The sequence below is a fragment of the Lepidochelys kempii genome, chromosome 10 (genome assembly GCF_965140285.1).
Source record: "Lepidochelys kempii isolate rLepKem1 chromosome 10, rLepKem1.hap1, whole genome shotgun sequence".
NCBI lineage: Eukaryota > Metazoa > Chordata > Testudines > Cheloniidae > Lepidochelys > Lepidochelys kempii.
Window position 1 is genome coordinate 62,111,284 of NC_136389.1, and position 21,629 is coordinate 62,132,912.

The window sequence follows — 21,629 nt, forward strand, 5'->3', positions numbered from 1 at the left end:
ATTCATTTGGGGTAATTAAGATGCAGTTAAAGTGATTACATTCTAATTACTTATGCTAGACGAAGGAGCGTTTGCCACGCTAATGCGGTTAACTAAGGACTCAGCGAAAGAAAGTTAACATTTGCTTTAAATGATGTAACGGGAAAATCAGGTCCTTTCCCTGTATTATTCCAGTTAGCAGCATATTCCGTAAGGGTGACGTCAGCTCACTGGAGCAGTTAAGGATCCCTCAACATTGCAATGGGGGGTAAGCCCCGGAATCCCAGCCCTCTTGAGTCAGCACCACTCAATGTGGATCACTTTGTTATTGCAGTGGAAGCAAATTAAGGTCACTAATTTTCATACAGTGCCTATAACTGGGATGCTTACAATTAAGATTCGCTGCTGAAATCTCCCTGGCCAATCTGTGGACATTCTGCCTTGTTTCCCACAGAAAAATGCTTTATTGTCAAACTGTTCTTTTATTCAGATATTAAATAGCAACAAAGTGAGCAGAACTGGAATCCAATTTGAGTAAGGTGAGAGATGAAGTAGGAGGATATATCCTAGCACTCACTGTCCAAACATCTAGAGTGGAGTAGGATGACAGTGAAATACTGCACTCTAAAGAAGCGTAAACCTGAACAGTCATTGTGTTTTTATATGTAAACGGGATTGATCTATGTCAGGAGTGGAAAGAAATAACATGGTGTACTTTAGGATGTACCCTACGATTTTTAAACCATTAATATACTCTTCTGCTGGTGTGGGGGAGAAAGAGCCATTCTTTAGTAAACAGTGTAAGCAGCACTAATGTTTTACTGGGCTGGGGAGGCTTTAAGCTGGGAATGAGTCATGGTGTGTTTGTACGGGCCTAGCCCAAATGCAGGCCTGATGTTGCTTGGTGCCTCTAGGCATTACCATAGTACTCCTTTTGCACAAGACTAGGTGACAGAGACGGCCACATGAGGGTCTCCCATGTCCTTCTGAACACCACTGAGGGCAGTGTGAATGAGATGGAGCAAGTCAGGGGCAGGGACCACATAGACCCGGTGCCCCTAATACTATGTGTAATGGCACAGACGGGCTGGGGCTGCCGCCTCAGGCCAAACGGGGTTGTTTGGCTTTGTGAATGAATCGCATTAAATGAACACAGTTCATATAAGCCCCTTGTCATAAATATAAAGGGAAGGGTAAACCCCTTTGAAATCCCTCCTGGCCAGGGGAAAGCTCCTCTCACCTGCAAAGGGTTAAGAAGCTAAAGGTAACCTCGCTGGCACCTGACCAAAATGACCAATGAGGAGACAAGATACTTTCAAAAGCTGGGAGGAGGGAGAGAAACAAAGGGTCTGTGTGTCTGTCTATATTCTGTCTTTGCTGGGGATAGACCAGGAATGGAGTCTTAGAACTTTTAGTAAGTAATCTAGCTAGGTACGTGTTAGATTATGATTTCTTTAAATGGCTGAGAAGAGAACTGTGCTGAATAGAATAACTATTTCTGTCTGTGTATCTGTTTTGTAACTTAAGGTTTTGCCTAGAGGGGTTCTCTATGTTTTGAATCTAATTACCCTGTAAGGTATCTACCATCCTGATTTTATAGGGGGGATTTCTTTATTTCTATTTACTTCTATTTTTTATTAAAAGTCTTCTTGTAAGAAAACTGAATGCTTTTTTCATTCTTCTCAGATTCAAGGGTTTGGGTCTGTGGTCACCTATGCAAATTGGTGAGGCTTTTTATCCAACATTTCCCAGGAAAAGGGGGGTGCAAGTGTTGGGAGGATTGTTCATTGTTCTTAAGATCCAAGGGTCTGGGTCTGTAGTCACCTAGGCAAATTGGTGAGGCTTTTTTCCAAACCTTGTCCAGGAAGTGGGCTGCAAGGTTTTGGGAAGTATTTTGGGGGGAAAGACATTTCCAAACAGCTCTTCCCCAGTAACCAGTATTAGTTTGGTGGTGGTAGCGGCCAATCCAAGGACAAAGGGTGGAATATTTTGTACCTTGGGGAAGTTTTGACCTAAGCTGGTAAAGATAAGCTTAGGAGATTTTTCATGCAGATCCCCACATCTGTACCCTAGAGTTCAGAGTGGGGGAGGAACCTTGACACCCCTAATTACGTTCTTATACACGCTATATTTTAAGAGTTCTGTGAGAATGTCATGTATTTCTTTTACCATTCCTATGTCTTCACACTCCATGTTTGTGTGGAGATGATATCCATGTGATAAATGAATTTACCGTACACCTTTGACCATTTTGCCAGCAGTATGCCCACTGATTCATATTCTCTGGGACTATTTTTAACACCCCAACCCCCTAAGCAGCTTAAAATAGATGCCATATAAAAAAAATCAATCTGTTAGAGAAATGTTTCCTCCTTCTCTGTCCAAATGTGGAATTTCCTCCAAGAAATCTCCCCCCAGGATGGGCGCTATACAGTCCTGCTCCACTTGATGGGTTTTCTATAAATGAAAATGTCACTGGATATTTTATGATGCAACAAGGCTAAAAGCAGAAACTTTGGAAAGAGATTGTTCCCAGCTTCACAATGTGGCTCAATCCCTTCTAGGTCCCAAGATAATGGGTTTTAAAATCATGACATGCTTAGGTTTAGAAAAGACATTTAAGGTAAATCTAGAGGGGGTTTGTGGCTCCATTTAAGCTTTGTACATTTGGACTCAGGGGGCTAGATTCACAAAAGTATTTAGGTCCCCATATCCCAGACTTAGGCCCCTAAGTATTGGGTTTAGGTGCCTAAATCTCCATTTTAGACTCTATTGCAATTCACAGAACCATCTCTGAACCCTGTAGCTACCTAAACTCACTCGGCACCTGCATTTTTGCAGTAAAAAGATGCTTATGTTTCTGCTCTCCACATGTGCTCTGCTGCCTCACTCTAGATGTCTGGTTTCAGAGTGGTAGCTGTGTTAGTCTGTATCAGCAAAAAGAACGAGGTGCCCAATCCAGTCGGTGTGCTCAGGCCATGTCTACTGGATCAGGCCTCTCAGGCAAATTGGAGGAGACCATCCCTAATAACTTTTAGCCCAGTGATTAGAGTACTTACCTGGGAGGTGGGCACTGTGGATAAATAATCAAACAATCATTGGGCCAGAGAGCGAGCATGAGAAAGTGCAAACATGAGAATGACTCTATAGCCTGGTGGTTAGTGCACTCACCCAGCATATGGGAGACATAGGAACCAGTCCCTCTGAGCTAGTGACTCTTCAATTATTTATCCACAGTGGAAAAGCTTCAACCGGAGAGACTGAAGGAGCCCCACATCAGAATGTCCCATAGCCCAATGGGTATGGTATGCACCTGAGCAGTGAGGAATCCCCGTTCAATTCCCTTCTTCTCATCAGGTGGAGTGGGGATCTGAGAACCAGGGTCTCCCAAATCCCAGGGAGTGCTCTAACTACTAGGGTAAAGGTTATGAGGAACATCTCCCCCTCCCCTCACCAGCTTCTTGCAACAACACACCTTAGGCACCTAACTCCAAGAGATGGGTTCACAGCTGAAAATTGCTTGCAGAGATAGGTGCCTCCCTGCAGCCTGGACTTAGGCGCCAGGGTAACTAAACTATCTGGCTTTACAAGTAGGGGGATATGAAAAATTAATTCCAACAAAACATTTGAAAACTCTCTAAAACATTCCCAAAATAATTTTTTCATAGTATACGCAGAATACATGTTAATGTGAGATAAGAGTTTTATTGGCATTAGCCTGGGATGTCATGCAGAATTCCTCACTCATGGGTAATGTGCATTAAAAAGCACATAGATACCGTTTGTAAAAGTATCTTTGGAATCTTCAGGATCAAAGGCACCATGTACCGGCAACATTATTTATCCCAAAGTAGAGAGAGCTTGCAAGACTTCCCAGTTTTGCTCCACCAAGGTATTTCAGGAAGATCATCTCTAGAGTTTCCATGCTCATTCAATCCACAGCATACTGTTGAAACTTCCAGCCATGCTGCTAATTGGTATCAAGTGCAACCACATGACAAATGCAATGGAAATTAGTGTGGTGTGAACCTGCCCACCAGGAACTGAACTGAGACCACTACCTTATTTAATATTGGACACCAAACAACCCTCAAACAATAATGATCTGTGGTCACCATTGACCTGGGCCATGTTTGAAAACATGTCCTATCACCTAGAGGTGAAAGACACTATATCCCACCACCAGTCCACTTCTACTTTTTAACAAAATTACAAATTTTTAGATATATGAAATCACCATATTTGGAGCTGCATATCTGCATACATCTCTCTACAGTTGCATTGATACATACATCTCAGAAAGTAAGCAGACAAATAAATAAATCCACCAAAGCATAAACCAACAGTGTGTCTAGGTTTTTCTGTTTGCTAGGTTCTAGAATCAGGCTATGATACTGATGGAACTGCAAGAGTTTTTCAAAGAGAAACAGCTGAGCAATAGAATTTCATTTTCTGCCATGTTGTGTTGCACTCAGATGGAAGAATTACCCTCAGTGCTACATCCATCAGGGCACAGCTCTGTAGGAAAATATTTCCAGAATCCTTCCATTCACTGAGCTGTTGAGAACTTGACACTTTTCCATTTTATATCTGAAAGAGTGCAGTCATTGCCGTTAACATTTTTAGCCATTGGCTGATCAACTTTTCTTTCAGTGGCAGCTCACCTGTGATTTCAAAATCTTTCACAGAAGTCAGTACAAGTTTTGTCCATATAGTTTCTTCTGTTCTCCATCTTGACCCTGAGTACCAAATTTTCAAAAGGAGAAGCTATGGTGGATTGCAAGTCATAGTGTTGTCTCTTTATAACGTGTCTGAAGCAGAGGGCAGGTTCCATTTGATATTTTCTGTCTTTATGTGTTGTGTTTCTGTGTGTTTAGGAGTTAAAAATCCAGAAGGAAAGGAAAGTTATCATTTTTGTTTATATGTTTTAGGTAAGACGGAGAGAGAGAGAGAGACAAAACCGAACTGTTCCTAAAAGTGGGCAGTGAGGAAATAGTTCTTGTTTTGTTTTTTCTTAGACTTTAAAAAGGCAAATTTCCCCTTAAGGATGATCTTCTGAGTGAGGCAGTGCAATGTTACGAATTACACCTGGTAGGACACGCACACAACTGCTGCGAATTACACCTGGTAGGACACGCACACAAGTGCTGCGAATTATACCTGATAGGACACGCACACAAGTGCTATGAATTATACCTGATAGGACACGCACACCAGTGCTACCAATTACACCTGATAGGTCACGCACAGTTCGAATCTAGGCTGAGGCACATAAACAAAGTCCACAACTGCAGAGTTCCCAAAAGACACTAAGTTTATTACGCTCGAGCGTGGTGCCCCCCTGCTAGCCAGGAGGGAACCCTGAATGCAGATTATATAAAGGTTATATACCTTTTAGCAAAGCATGTTGCCCTCGTGCATCGGAAACCTTAGCCAATAAACAAACCCTTTTCTTATCTACCACCTATCCCTGCTTGGTGCATTCCTCGTGCTATACCAGTATGTTAATTACACAGCATGGTCCTAAAGCCATGCATCAGTAACTTTTATTATCAGGATGGGAGGCCTCACATCAAGGCCAAGAAACAGGGAGTTAGAGACTGACAAAAACCAGATACTGGGAGTCAAGGCAGGCTGGAGACAAGGAGGAGGATTTTCACAGGGATTCAGTATCTAAGGATTACTCCTCCTGGCGTATGATGTGCTGGCATTTAAACAATGGTGGGCCCCAAACCAAAATGGAGTCACATGTGCTAACTTGTCCTTAACAGCAATCAGCACAACATATGCCTACTCCAGTTTTGGCTTTTGGACCCACAGAAAAGTTTAGTTCCCAGTGCAGATGGACAAAATATCTACTTCTCTACCCCCAACCCCATGAACTGAGAGAGATCAATCTCATTGCTGAGTTTTCATATGGGGCTTCATTCTTCTCTCACTGAAATCAATAGGCGCTTTGCCCATTTACCTCAATGGGACCAGAATTGGTCTCAATGTGTGGGGTACAATTGGCCCAACTCTTTGTTTAAAAAGGAGCTTAAAAGAGCACTGACAAATGGTGTGATGCTCCCATTCTAGTGAGCAATAGGTGCAGCAGGAAGTTCTGTACAACTCACAGGCAACTGGACCTTAATAAGAGGTACCAAACTTGGCAAGTTAAGTCAGTCAAATCCCTAAGGCAGCTTAGAAGGAACAAAGGAGACAAAAATAGATGGATGGACTGAATCAGGAGAATTGCAAGTGTCAGAAATATCTGTTGCTCATGGCAGAGAAAGATGGAAGTGACTAGAAAAGGCCACAGTTCAGCCATGGATTTATAAGTCTCCTTGTGATGCTGATAATATTGCATTGTCCTAGCTACACACACAAAGTGTTGGAGTCAAAGTGACTCTCTTTCTATATTCTGCTTTGCCTTTTTCTTAAACAGGCTCTTTTCAGAATCTTTCAAATGGCAGCTCAAGGGTATCACTCAGCTGCAGGCAATGCTAGAAACAAAAGGCACCTTTCTTTATATGGGATGACATGGGGAAATGGCCAGCTATGCTCCACATGCCAACACGGTGATAGAGCGATATAATCGTAGCGTGATCATCTACGAAAGTGCGACATTCCAGTGGTTTTAAATTGAAAGCATTTTTGTGCCTGTCTTGTTTGTATCAGTCAGACAACCCAAAAACTTAAACTGCTTCTGGGTAGGTGTATGTTAAAGACATGAATCCAAATTATTTCTAGTGTAATTCTCGGCTACTTAAAAAAAAAATAGTGCTCATAAAGGTACAGGATTAACTGTCCAGGAGACTAAGGCCTGGCGGATGTCCAGAAAGGACATATATCATATATACCTAATATATCAGTCTTTAAGCAAGCCCTGACTTCAGTGATTAGCTTTGCCTGCTTAAAGGAAAAAGACTCTGGCCCAGAGGAGAGAGATGCAGCTGCTTCCTTTTCCCACTACCCTGAATGGGAGTTAAACCAGTGACACCCAGGTGAAAGATTCCATTTACCATCACTCGTGCTAGGAAACAACTGCCCTCCACTCCTACTTTTGACAGGCTCCCCTTCTGGAGTATTTGTTTCATCCCCTGTCTTACATTTGTGCTTTGGCAACTTGAGAGCAACGATTTATTATTAAAATTGATTGACTGGCTATAGAACAGAGAAATGGTCTTAAGGAAAACCTATTATTACTTTTCATTATCACTGTTATTTATTGTTAGTGCTAGCAGAGTTCTTGGTGCTGTATGAGACTCAGAAATTAAGAGTAGTGACTGCCCCAAAGCGCTTACAAACTAAGTGGGTACGATTTTCAAAAATGTCTAAATCAGTTAGGTGGCTTTCAATGGACTTTAGGCTCTTAAAAAAAGAAAAGGAGTACTTGTGGCACCTTAGAGACTAACCAATTTATTTGAGCATGAGCTTTCGTGAGCTACTCACGAAAGCTCATGCTCAAATAAATTGGTTAGTCTCTAAGGTGCCACAAGTACTCCTTTTCTTTTTGCAAAGACAGACTAACACGGCTGTTACTCTGAAACCTGTCTTTAGGCTCTTAAGTCCGTTAAGCACTTCTGAAAATTTCAACCCAATCTGTTTTCCATGGAAGTCAATAACAGTCTTTCCTCTGACTGCCATGGGAGTTGAATCTATCCCTAGGAGACCAAGAAGACCAAATATTTGTGAAGTTATGTGCTTGTCTGAATACGCAGGAGTAGCACACATGTTTAAAGTTAGCTGAATTGGGGGCCTAAATGCATTTGTTCTCTACTGTGCTTTTTAGGTCAATCAGTTTGAAAGTTTAGACACATTATTGACAAACATGGACCATCATAGCACATTGCATTTCTGAAAAAGAAGGCCTATGTATTTTTGTCTTTAGAAGAAGGTCATAGCAATGTCACCAGCAGAACAAAGTATCAGCATGTAAGTGCTTTGCTGAATAAAGTTGGAATTACTCACATGCTTAAAGTTAAGCACAAGCTGAAGTACATTGCTGTATCAGGACTTTTGTTAGTACAGCTTATGAAACTACCCTGTTGTAGTTTTCTAGCTATACCAAGAATTTACAAGGTATTGCACAGACCAAATGAGAGTTCAGATTTTTACAGTAAACATTGGAGACTTCTTTTCAGTACAAAATGTACAGTCGTTCTTTTGCACCAAAAGATACAGAAGAAAAAAATTTTTAACGTAATGACAAAAAATGGCCACCCACCTTTTAAAACTGTTTTATGATTTAGGATATTTCCACTGAAGTCAGGGGGGTTAAGGTTTCATCCTGCACTTCTGGAAAGAAGTAAGACCTGGTGATTAAGGCACTGGAATGGGACTCAGGAGTTCTGGGTTCAGTTTCTGGCCCTGCTACAGATTCAGTGTGTGACCTTGGACAAGCCATCTAATCTATATGTACCTCAGTTCCTATTCTGTAAAATGGGGATAACAATGTTCCCTTTTATTTCACCCTTTGCCTGCTCGGTCTAGTTAGAGTGAAGGCTCTTTGGGACAGATCCTGTCTTACTCTGTGTTTGTAAAGTGCTTAGTACAATGGGGCCCTGATCTTGGTTAGGTCTCTATATGCTATGGTAATACAAATAATAAAAAAATAATAATAATAATAATTAATAATAACATGAGAGATCCATCCCCAGCAGCACCGAGAGGTGTCTGGTGGTAGGCTAGGGAGGTATGGGACATAGCTGGTGTATCTGCAATTACAAGGGCTTGTCTTCACTACCGGGAGATTGAGGCTGTTGCAATCGATGCTACAGGGGTCGATTTAGTGGTTCAAGAGACTGGCTGAAGAGCAACAAGCCAGCCTGTGGTGAGAAGCATCTAAGTTTGTACGGGCATTGAAAGTGTTAAGATCAGTTTTTATTTCATTTGACCAAATCTGACTTCTTATGCTTTGACTTATAACCACTTAAAATCTATCTTTATAGTTAATAAATCTGTTTGTTTATTCTACCTGAAGCAGTGTGTTTTGTTTGAAGCGTGTCAGAAACTCCCCTTGGGATAACAAGCCTGGTACATATCAATTTCTTTGTCAAATTGATGAACTCATATAAGCTTGCAGCATCCAGCGGGCATAACTGGACACTGAAAGACAGAGGTTCCCAGAGTTGTGTGTGGGACCGGAGATATTGGCTAGTGTCATTCGGTTGCAAGTACCTGGGAACAGCTTACATGCCAGAGGCTGTGCGTGAACAGCCCAGGAGTGGGGGTTCTCACAGCACAGCAGGGTAAGGCTGGCTCCCATAGTCAAGGATTGGGGTGACCTAGCAGATCACCAGTCCAGACAACACCAGAGGGGAACATCACAACCTGACTAAACAGTGCAAGGCTCTTCTGAGAATATTTATAATAAAGGATGAAAACCACAAAAATCTACTCATACAGCTGATCCTGACTAAAGCCAATACACACCCAAACAAAAATATAAAATCCCCCTCTCAGTCTGACCACCCCCCTATATCTCAGTCCACACCTTCAAAGGTTGGAGAAAAGAGATGAGTTTTTCAGGATGCCCAAAGATCAACAGATCCAGGAATGAATTCACTTCACTAATGTCAAAGCTGCAAAGTTCTTGTTAGCTGCCTACGGTACCAGTGATTTTGTAGTGAGATCTCCAAAAATAATCAGTTTTGCACAAAACTGGAAAACACATTTATTTTTAAAATTAAATTTCTTGAATTTTAAAGAAAAATGCCACAAATGAAATACAAACATCTAGAAATCCCAGCACTGAGTTATGCACCAGTATAGAATGCATACGCTGCACCTGCCCATGTAAATATATTGTGTGCTGGGCTGATAACTTGTCCTGGGAATACCAGCCCAGTGTGCAAGGGGTGGGGGCAGAAGGGAAGGATGAGAATAGTACCCACTGCTTGGGTTCGAATGGATGGGGACTAGAGAATTCATATACAGTCCCCATGTGGAGTAGATCCGTGTCTAGCCCTGGCCCTCTCTTTTCCTTTCCTTGGCTGGCAGATCATCTCTGGGAAGGGAGAGGAGTTAGATGGTGATTTAACCATTCCTCAGCTGCTTCAGAGGACATATTTGTAGCTAGGGTCCTAGTATTGGGTCCTATATAAACCGATGATATTATATAGCTATATCTACGCTTACAATGCATGTTAAAAATCAAGTGTCCATTATTAATTAAGAGCACCCTTTCATAAAAATTTAGCTGCCAGTTCTGACAATTATTCTATAGGTAGAGCTGGTAGCAGCACCTATTATTAAGGTTGGCTGACACATCCCATTATAAGATTCTGTTTTCAATTGCTTATAACTTTGCCAAACTGTAACCATTCAGGAAATTCTCTGAAATTCTCTGTGCTGCCTCAGTATGATTTTTTTTAAAAGCTGAAGCAAAAACAGCTGGGTCAGCTGATTCCAAGAATTAGATTAGGGGAAAATATGTTGTTTTATCCCCGTCTAAAAAAATTCTTACAACCCTTTAATTGAAAAGCTCTAGCACCCCCATGCTTTGTAGCAAGTCTTTGAAATTTGGCTGGGGTAGAGAGAGGCTGGCCTGCTGGCAGGGATGTGCCTTTTGCTAACCCTGTGAAAAACTACCTTAAAAACTCTAAAAATAGTTCACACATGCTCAGTAGAGTATTGTTAAAGTTTGGCAGCTAAATTCTCTGAGAGTCCGTCTGTACTGAGCATGCTTCATCCCAGGGCTACAGGGGCCCTGCAGAGCAGGACATCTGTGAGCCACTATGATGCTGGGTACTGGACAGTGAGAGTGGAGAGACTGTCACTTATATGGTCTTGATGCCCAGTGCTGTCACCCTGGTAGTGGAGAGGAAAAGGACGAATCCGCTTGACTGAAATGCAAATGGGATGAAAGCTTCACCAAGGATGGGAGGGAAAGGGAGTAGATTGGGGAAAGGATCTGGGGCTGGGGTGGCGGGGGGGGCAGGGGGGGAGACAAGACAGGCTGAGAAGATATTGGGATTGTCTGGGCAAAGAGCCTGAATGGGAAGGGTGGGATGAGGCGCTTGTGGAGGGAGACTACGACTGGATGAGGAGCTGGGGGCAGAGAGGAAACGGGGATGCTGTGCCAGATTAATGCATTGGCAAACTAGACCCAAGCCTAGGGCCAAAATTCGTGGTGGGAGGAGGGCCACGCACAAAGTCACAATGCCACTCAGGTTTGGCCTGGTTGCCCCTGTGTCATGACAGAGATGTGGCCAGACCAAATTTGAGTGAGTGGCACTTATATTAGAATCTAATATAAGTGCCACTAATAAATAAGTACCACGTAGTGTACGTTTACCTAGGGCCCTGTGATGGGTTAATCTGGCCCTTCTGGGATGAGTAGTTGTGGTGGGATGGGGAGACAGGACTGGCACAGGGTCAGGCTGGAAGGAACATAGGCAGGAGCGGTAAGACTTCAGGGAGGGGGACAGAAGAGTTTGTGCCTTCTAAAGCATGTTCCCCTCCAGAAACAGATATTGCACCCAAAATTTCTGAGTCTCACCATGCCTCTGCTGTCAGCAGATATCTGTGAAATCTGTCTGGCAAAGTGTGTGTCAGATCCTTCACTAGTCCAGGTCCACATAGAGGATGACAACCTACTACTGCTATCAGTTACTCTGTTAGCTCAACTAGCAGAGGTCTGTGTTATAGATCTAAAGGTTCTAACTCCGATGCTGAACCACATAGGAGTCAATATAATTCAACAGCAGTCAATTTATGTGTTTTTATTTAGCTTTTTTAAAAACCTAGGAAATTACACACAAAAATCTACATTTTAAAGAAAGATTAATGTTGCAAAGTCAAGCACACAAAAGTTAGGAGATGTCAGAAACCAGGTTATCCTTGCAACCTTAATTCGGCCTCCTTGTGCATATGCATTATGATACAGTCCTTAATTACATGATCATATACTATTTTTTCCACAAGACCCCTGCCTCAGTCAGTGCACAGGATGGACTGTGGTCTGGGGATTAATCAAGGATGTGTAGTGAAGGAGGCTGTTATTTCTTGAACACCAGCCTCATTTATTGCAGAAGCTGGAAGCTGTGCAGTGAATGAGGCAGGGAACTGCAGGAAGAGAAAGCCCAGTCCATAGTTAAGGCAGCTGAATGCTGCCCTAGAGAACTGGAGTCTATCACTGCCTCTGCTACAGAATTCCTAGGTGATTCTGGCCAAGTCATTTAAATCCAACTCATCAGAGATGATTTCTAATTATGTGTTTCTCATTTTCTGGGAACCTGAATTGAGACCCTGGGTTCTGATTTGCAGAAGTGCTGAGCACTCACAGCTGCTGCTAAGGTCAGTGGGAGCTGTGCTTTGAACGTATACAGTGCAATAAAAATGCTAAGTACTCTGAAAAATCATGTCCTAAATGTCTCAAAATGGGCACCCAAAATTAGTGGACACTTTTGACCTTAATGTCTGTGTGTCTCAGTACTGCAACTATAAAAGTGGGGTAATACCTCCCCGTCACCTCACGGGGGTGTTGTGAAAATAAATTAATATCTGTGAAGTGCTTGGATACTATAGTGAGAAGCTCCAGTCAAAAGTCCCTGAGGTAATTAATAATTTAATATCCAGAGAGGGTTTGAAAAGTGTGCAGTAAATAAAGCATGGCGCCACACATTGAATAATGGGAATAAAACAAGATTTCGAACAGCTGCTCATTCAGTAAATATTATCCAGCCTGTGAGCATTTTAACTGGCTTATTTTTTGGAGCAGAACCACACTTTAATCAAATAGTAAGAATGTCAGGATCAAATAGTAAGAATGTCAGAACAGAAATAGTGGTATACGTTATACCACTTTCCTGAGAGGACTGCAACTGAACAGATGTTGCCTTCTCTGATAAGACCAGTGGAAGCACCAGAGATGGTGTTTTCTCAACTTAAATTAGGAAGTATCTGTCCTGTGATTTCCATGAGAGGTCCTTGGCTCTAGAATATGTTCCCTTCCTGATCCATCACACTCTGGATTTCTCAATCGTCTTGTCATTCTGCAAAGCCTACCATTTCTCCTGGGCACTTGGATAGAGGTTGATCTGAGGGGAGAGGCTGGTAAAATATGGGGTTATTGTTTTGTTGGTAGGTCTGATGGTGTAGTATGTGATCAGTCTAATTCAATCTATAATATTCTGCAGCATTAGGCACTTTATTGTTTTAATTGGTGTGGCGCCAAGGAGAGGCACGTTCAGTTAAACTGAACAAAATACAGTTCATTTTGGAGGCATTGGTAGCAGCCCCATAGTTAAGGCTGAGCTTTGAATTCAGTTCTAAGCTCTGCTTCCAAGATCCCTTATAACTTTTGAACAGAGTAACCAATTTGTTCACAGATTGAAATGCTGCCTATACTGGGGCATGAGAAGAATGTTCTGACAATTTGAAAAGTGATAGATGTTTATTTGATCTTTAACCACTATTTTAACATTTTATGTTTTCTCCCCAGTACCTTAAACTTTTTGGATCCCTGTGTTCTCAGCAGCGATAGGTTTTGAGAACCTCAGGCCTTGTGCAGATGCTGAGGTCCTCAGGAACAAGGTATTTTCAAATCATGGGCCATTTTCTAGGGAATTATTTAGGAATCTTAACTTGTATGGGGTGGAGCCACAGAGCTCAAGAAGACATCAAGCTTTACAAGGCAGATTCGCAATGCATGTTTATTTTCTACTATTCTTCATGTTTCTGGAGGACTGTCCTATAATTGTTTGACCTAGAATTATGAGGTTTATATATGCAGATAGACCAACTCTGTATTTACTGCTGTGTGTCTGTCTGGCTGTGATTCTAATGCTATTTGTCCAATCAGGACAAATTATAACAAATGATTATTTCATCGCACAGTGTGTCTGTGCACAGGTCAGAATTTGTGCAACCATTGACAGATTAAAGAGGGGGGCATTCTGAGGAAATGAAATTGTTTTTAATTTTCTTTCAAAGTTTGTTTCCCTGACTCCCCTCGGGGCATCACTACCAGGGCAAAGGTAAGGATAGATGCTGGGGTCTTTACAGCAGCAGTTTAGGTTCTTTGGATGCCTTTACTGTGAAATTCCATACTTTCAAAGATTTGAGGTTTTGTTAAAGTTTATTCTTTACTGTGAATATCTTTACTTTTTATCATTTGTTAATAGATAATACAACATTCTTGCAAGGGTATTCAAACTCTTAGGTTACCAATATATATTCTCAACTTGAACTCCAGCTTTTGTCCGAGAATTAATTAATTGATATACAAAGCATAACGTCACTGAGGGTTTGCTTGCATGAAAAACACAAGATCTGAGATATTAATGGCATATTATCATAGAGGACAGGGAGTTTGAATTTTAAATGGCTCTTTAGTTCAAACCAACTATAAAAAATTTTGAATCTCTGTCCATTTGACGAGTGTGTCATAACCGAGCAAAAATGCTGTCACTGGAATAAATATTGACAAGTAACTTCTTCAGAAACTTCGCTGCTGAGAGAACTGAAATGCCCTTATCCCCTGCCTCATGCACAGGTTGCTGTGAGTGACAATACATGAGATATCTGGGGACCTTTGTGGAATAATTTGATCCCCTCGATCCAATACTAAGGGAATGGGTAGCCATACTAGGACACTACAAGTACGGTTGGCACTGAGCTCGTCAGAAATGAGGACTGAATGGGCATGGAGGAGGAACTTTAATTTTATCTCTAGAGGTGGTCCATTCAGGTCAGCAATGAGGCATAATTGCTGGGGAATGAAAGGGAAGCTTGCATTCCCACCGCTCCTTCTGTCTCTGTCCAATGTATAATCTCCAGGTCTTTCAATACAGCACTTTCACAAGTGCTATATTCACTTCAAATATACAGAATAAAACAACACCAAAAAACAAGAATGGAAAGAAAGATGGAATTAAATGGAAATGTTGTAACCAAGATTTACTGTGTCACTGTTCTGGGTGTCACAGTGTAGTTTATTTTGTTCAAAATATCTAATTATCTGGCCTTCAAGAGTGTAATACAACCCTGTTCCCTCTCAGTTCCTTGTTCCTCTGCCAATTAAAAGATGCTATAGAAAATGGATTGACAACAACAAAAAAAAGAAAGATTAAAAAATGTGGAAAAGTTTGACTTGAAAAATCAGTAAATTTCCACTTCATCTTACAGGGATGATACATAGTTATATAGCCAGCATTATTGGGCATTATCAAAGGTTAAATGCCTCAACTGTAGCATTTTAACAAACAATTATAGAGGTGCCTCTCCCTCCTCAGATGTTTTCTCTATACATGAAAATAAAAGAGGACAGTAAGTCTGGGTCAACATGGTTACAAGCATATCTGTGACCCTCGCAGAACATTATTGGGGAATAAAAGGCCAGGTTACCCCTTCCCTGGGAGAAGTCAAGCGTATGGGGGGGTTTCCTCTTGGTGTTTCTTTCTTATGGTCCTGCCAGGGGAATGAGGTTTGCTCCATGGAATGGAGAAGCCACCCTCACACATCATGAAGCCCTAGAGGTCTGTGGGATGCCAGGCAACTGTGAGGTGCCTCTGTGCTGGTTCCGTACTCCAGCAGCCTCCTCTCAGCTCCCTGTGTTACGAATTATACCTGGTAGGACACGCACACAACTGCTGCAAATTATACCTGGTAGGACACGCACACAAATGCTACGAATTATACCTGATAGGTCACGCACAGTTCGAATCTAGGCTGAGGCACATAAACAAAGTCCACAACTGCAGAGTTCCCAAAAAACACCAAGTTTATTACGCTCGAGTGTGGTGCCCCCCTGCTAGCCAGGAGGAGACCCCAAATACAGATTATACAAAGGTTATATACCTTTTAGAAAAGCATGTTGCTCTCGTGCATCGGAAACCTTAGCCAATAAACAAACCCTTTTCTTATCTACCACCTATCCCTGCTTGGTGCATTCCTCGTGGTAAACTGGTATGTTAATTACACAGCATGGTCCTAAAGTGATGCATCAGTAACTTTTATTATCAGGATGGGAGACCTCACATCAAAGGCCAGAAGATAGGGAGTTAGAGACAGACAAAGAACAAATACCGAGAGTCAAGGCAGGCTGGAGACAAGGAGGAGGATTTTCACAAGAATGCAGTATCTAAGGAACACTCCTCCTGGTGCATGATGTGCTTGCTTTTAGACAATGGTGGGCCTCAAACCAAAATGGAGTCACATGTGCTAACTTTTCCTTAACACCTGGCATCATGACTCTGGACCCACACAGCTGGGGACTACCCCTAGATGTGACTTCCTCAGGGCCACACCCTTCCCCACTTGGAGGGGGACTCTATGGTCAGAGATGAACCTAAAGGAGACTAAACTAGTGTAATATAAAATCCCTCAGTATGTATGGCACACCAACTTGGACTCCCTCAAAAGTCCCTTAAACTTAATTAGACTCTGACTTCCTGAGACTTACTTGGACTCACATCCACTGACCAACCTGCAAGCTACACCTCACTCCAAACCGTACATATCATCTTTTAATTGGGTCCACTGAGTCTGAGCGTAAGGGAGTCTTTGGGAATATAAACTAATGTAACTTACACTCCAAAGGGCCATAAGAGATGAGTGAAATGAGTTGTGAAAAAAATCAACTAGTGGGTGGATGTAAGAATGTACAAATTCATGAAAGAATGCCATACCTTCCTCTATCTTATGCCTTCCTGTATTGTCAACCCGCTGTTCAGGGTGTAAATTACACCAACACAAACTCACTTATAAGTGAATATAGGTAGGTCCAAGAGGGGCTGACATACCCAAACGTAGACATCATCCCTAAATTTGGAAGATCTAAGATGAAATGAATGTTATTTCCAACTTTCGTGTTTACTGGCATTAGCAACATCTTCTCTGATGCTTTCTCAGTCCGAACGCTAACATTCTTCTGTGGTTTATTGCAGCATGCAAGAGGAAAGAACAAGAACATGGGAAAGATAGAGGGAATACACCCAAAAAGCCTCGGTTGGTCTTCACGGATGTCCAGCGTCGAACTCTACATGCAATATTCAAGGAGAATAAGCGTCCATCCAAAGAATTACAAATCACCATTTCCCAGCAGCTGGGGTTGGAGCTGAGCACCGTCAGCAACTTTTTCATGAATGCACGGAGGAGGAGTCTGGATAAGTGGCAAGACGAGGGCAGCTCCAATTCAGGCAATTCATCATCTTCATCAAGCACTTGTACCAAAGCATGAAGGAGTAACCACGAACTGAACCTCGGGGGAAAAGCTTTAAAAATAAATAAATAAATAAAGACCAGGACCTCAAGACAGCAGGTTTATACTTAGAACTATTTGAAAAAAAAAGTTATTTATAAGTCCAAAGAAACCAAAGACTTATTTCACCTGCATTTTGACTTTGTTCTGAGATACACACTTGAATAGGACGACGACTTGCAAGAAAAAGAAAAGAAACAAAACAAAAAACAGAGAGAAACGAAAGAAACCACTGGTCTTACACCTTCATCCATGATCATTTTCACCGTATTTGGCTTGTTTAGTGGTTTGGAGCATAGTGATTTCTTGTCATTGAATGGACATCTTTTCAGATATGGCTCTTCATTTCCACAGATATTGCCATGATGGTGTATGGTGTATCCGTACTGTGTACACACCAGTGGTTAGGGACTTAGTCAGGGCTCGTCTTCAGAAAGGGTTGTGCCAGAGCATGACCAACATAGCATGGAGTCGTCTGAATTCATTGAACGGTAGTGGGATTTTTGCTGTTTTATCGTTTGAACTTTGCTAGTGCAACATCTGGAAACAAGTTCAAACTAGGCAAAGAAATTTTGAATGATACCTAAACCAGTGCATTCTCTTTGTTTGTTAAGGAATGTTCAGATTTTTAAAAAAAAGTGAAACAATATTCCATCCATTAAAAAAAATCGACTAGCTACCAAAGAATACATTTAATATTATATTGCAGGTATTTTATTGCAATGATTTTAATATTCCAAAGCTATTTTTACACAAAATACTATGTAGAGTTATAGGTATAAACTAATCTAACTGTATAACACATAAAACCTGTAATCAAGACTGTTATTTGCAATTATTAAACCACTTTAATATTTGTTTCCATGACTGGCAAGAAAGAATGTCATTTTAGGAATAGCAGCTAATGTCACAGTGTCAGAGCACAGATGCTAATAATGGGATCCTGCTTCCACTGAAGTCAGTGAGAGTTTTGCCATTGGCTTCAATAGGAGCAGGATGTGTCTTTACAGCTGTGTGTATGGCTGATATGATATTTGCCATGTATGCATACTTTTATTACACTGTCCCTGGCTGACAGTGCTGAAAGCTCATCTGCTTGAAGGGTGTCAAAAGACCATCTTTCCCTATCAATGTATTTTATATACATCTCCCAGCAAGCAATATCATCTAGATTCCAAACATTATATTCCATTCTATTTAATTCATTTTGTACACAAAAATTAAAAATATGAATAAATTTACAGTGTCCAATTCTGCCCCATTGACATTGAAATCTATGGATAAAAAGGCCATTGATGAGAAAAGGAGTAGAAGGAAACATATGGAGGAATGTGCTTTTGGGCCCAAATTATTTTTCCATTGAAGATTATGGCAAAACTCCTGTTGACTTCAGTGGGAGCAGCTCCAAGAAGATTACGGTAGTGCTTTTTGGGGGGGGGGGCACATCTCGAAGTCAATAGCAAAACTTTTATGGAGCTCTATACGAGTGGGATATGGCCCTTTGTTTTGTGGGTTTGTACCTGCTTACTAAGCTAAGTTTTTATTCCAGTACATTCTTTCTTGCACGTCTGTTAACCAGGAAAATGCATGAAATAGTTTACAATTTGTAGTTGAAAAGCTTTAAGTGCTCTGTTGCTAACAGAACTTTCAGAGAAATGAAATTGTTCCATTCTTATTGTGATAAAATCAAAAAGAAAACAGTGCAACATCTGCTTATAAAATTCTAGTGTAGAGGGGAAAAGATTTTACATGTGCCTGTTAGATCTCTAACTGGTATTTCAAATTACTGTTTCAAATCTCCTAAGCATACCACATTTTACAGTGAGCAGATATGCAGGTATATGTCCCATTGCTAGGATAAGAAATCTGTAATCTTTCTTATACCTGTAGCTTAAAAAAAAAAAGGTAAACTAAAATCCAACATATGTCATCATCGCAGGTTCTATTTTCTCATGATAAAGTCCAATTAAAATGCTAAAGACTAAGAAATTAAGCAACTTTGCAGCACCATCTATTTCCCAAGTTAACAATGTTTGGTCAAGTTTCAGGCTATCCAGTTATAATTACAAATAGGTATTTTAAAACGCAACTGAAATATCTCCTTATTAAAACAATGTTAAATGAGAACAGGATGTTTGTCACTAAATATTTCTCAAAATTTTTCCTATGTTAAACTCATTTTAAAAAACTGACAATACACTTGCCTAATGAAATGTGATCCATGAATATTAGAATCTCTAGTTTACCTTAAATTCTAGCATGATTCGTTTTAAAAAGCTCTGTTCCCAACTAGACATAATTGAAGTGGAAAAGTTAATAGGAAGACATAACCTCACATTTAAGGGATCTTATAAATGCAGTCTCATTAATGTAATATTGAAGAGGACAACCATAATTAACTGTTTTGCTTTCTCCAGGAAAACACTGCTTTGTAACTTACTTATAAGTTTAGAAAGAGAGCCTTATTTATTTAAAACTTGAGAATTTAAAAATGCAGGGAAATTCAAAGTACATTACCACATTTTTAGTATTTCCATTGTAATGTGTCTTGAGACTATTTGCTGAAACCAAAGATAACTTTCATACCAGCATTGAATTTGCACCCAATATGCAATTTCAGGATCTCTTGCTATGTATGTACACACACACACAAATTGATGCACAAGTTAAAGCCTAAAAGTGGTTTTCTTACATCTGTTTAAGTATGCTTTAACCTTTTGTTTTTTATAAGCCATTAAGAACGAAGTCACCCTTCCTGTAAGCAATATGCTAATCACATTTTGAATATACGGAGAACACACACTTCTCTTTAGTTGATTTCTAAATATGAAGCAAAATAAATATGGAAACCTTCATCCTGATTATAAAGTTATTTTATCCCTCAGGATACTGCTCCATTGCACTGACTGAAGCATAGACAGTAGATCATTTGGTGCATCAGATTCTTATTATTTCTTGTCTTTAGTAATGGTCATCCATGAAGGTGATTTTTTCCCCCAAAGTTGCACTTAAACTTCTACATTAAGAATAAAAGCCTGGCCCCATTGAAGTCAATGGGAGTCTTGCTACTGACTTCAGTGGGGTCAAGATTTCACCCAAAGATTTCCTGGAAGAATGGAAGTTAGTATTAGACTAAAAAATTACCACTGAGCCACTGGCTCAGGACCTAAGAGTGACACGAAACAGTTCTGAAAGGAAGCGAAGTGGAAAAAGTTTGGAAACATCAAGAAATTGGGCTTCAGTCAAAGTTCAGTTAAACAGCTATTGCGGGTTAGGAATGTGCACTCAGTTCATGAAGTGCATCAAAGCTTACCATAATGACCCAAGAGGGGGGGTGCCAAAGAGGTTGAAAGTTTTAATCCATCCACATCATAAACTGCATTATCAGATTTCCAGAAAAAAACAATACTGCTACTTTTTGGCTCCCATATTGCTGTCTAAGGGCCTCATCCCACTGTCCTTGCTCAGGGTAAAAGCAAAAGTAAAATGAAAACACCTACAATGGGGGTTGTTGCCTAGCAGCTCAGTCCTGCTCATTTTGAAGTCAATGGCAAAATTCCAGTTGACTTCAATGCACCAGATTTCACAATGCTTACCCATGGTGAGTGGAATCTTGCTCCATGAGTAGTCTGTTGAATTCATTGGGATTGCTCCTGGAGTTATGTGCTACTCAGTGTTCAGGAGGTTCACAGTTTGGCTTATTGTGAGCAGGGTCAGGCCTTTAGAAGGACTTCAGAATCAGGCTCCAACATTCTGCCCAAAGGGGACTACCTGTCCTTGGAGGGCAAAAAAACATGGCTGACCTTGTTATACCAAAGAGTCCTAGGACACTTCTCCTTGCCCCAGTTGTAAAAAAGATATTTTTTCCCAGGAAAGGTTGTACTTCCTCCTCTTTCTCTTTCTCCTATCCTCCTCCTCTTCCTCCTTCTTTGTACATAAGGATGAAAACTATGCATTTAGCAAACAAAGAGAAAGCACTTATCCTTTTCCTATCTAGCTGTGTTTAGGGTGCATTCAAAGGCCCAGAGGCTAATTTTGAGACTTTGCTTGGCCTTCTGGTTTATTATTGTGGTGTGGTTAGCTTTACAATACATTTGGTAACTATTTCCTAAAGACAAAGAAGCAAAAGGTAAGGAATAGCTACTTCCATGTGTTTAAAAAAAAAGTGTGTAAAGATCTACTATTTATAGTGTGAACCAAAGACGCTACCTCACTCGATTTCCATTGGTGATTTTAATCACATTGATGATACCAAAGAATACCAAAGATTTTTCATGCACGGCCTCGGTCTGTAAAGGGAACTCATTCTCCTTCTTAAATACCCTCCACCATCCCCCTTCCTCAACCTTCACTCCGTGTGTAAACTTGTCTGCATTCTTAATAATAATAATCTTATGAATACTACTCTTACTACAACTGCTATACTGATGATAATGATGATGATAATAATAATAAAGCTCTA

The 21,629-nt window shown here is 40.8% G+C and overlaps 1 protein-coding gene across 1 annotated transcript in view; it reads left to right on the top strand.

Annotated features, from left to right (window-relative positions):
* ONECUT1 (one cut homeobox 1) overlaps positions 1 to 17,146 on the top strand; it is a 30,342-nt gene extending 13,196 nt beyond the window's left edge. Inside the window, exon 2 of the mRNA XM_073361474.1 lies at positions 16,854 to 17,146. Within this exon, the coding sequence (XP_073217575.1) occupies positions 16,854 to 17,146 (293 nt within the window). The remainder of the gene's footprint in view (positions 1 to 16,853) is intronic.
* Positions 17,147 to 21,629: the final 4,483 nt, after the last annotated feature.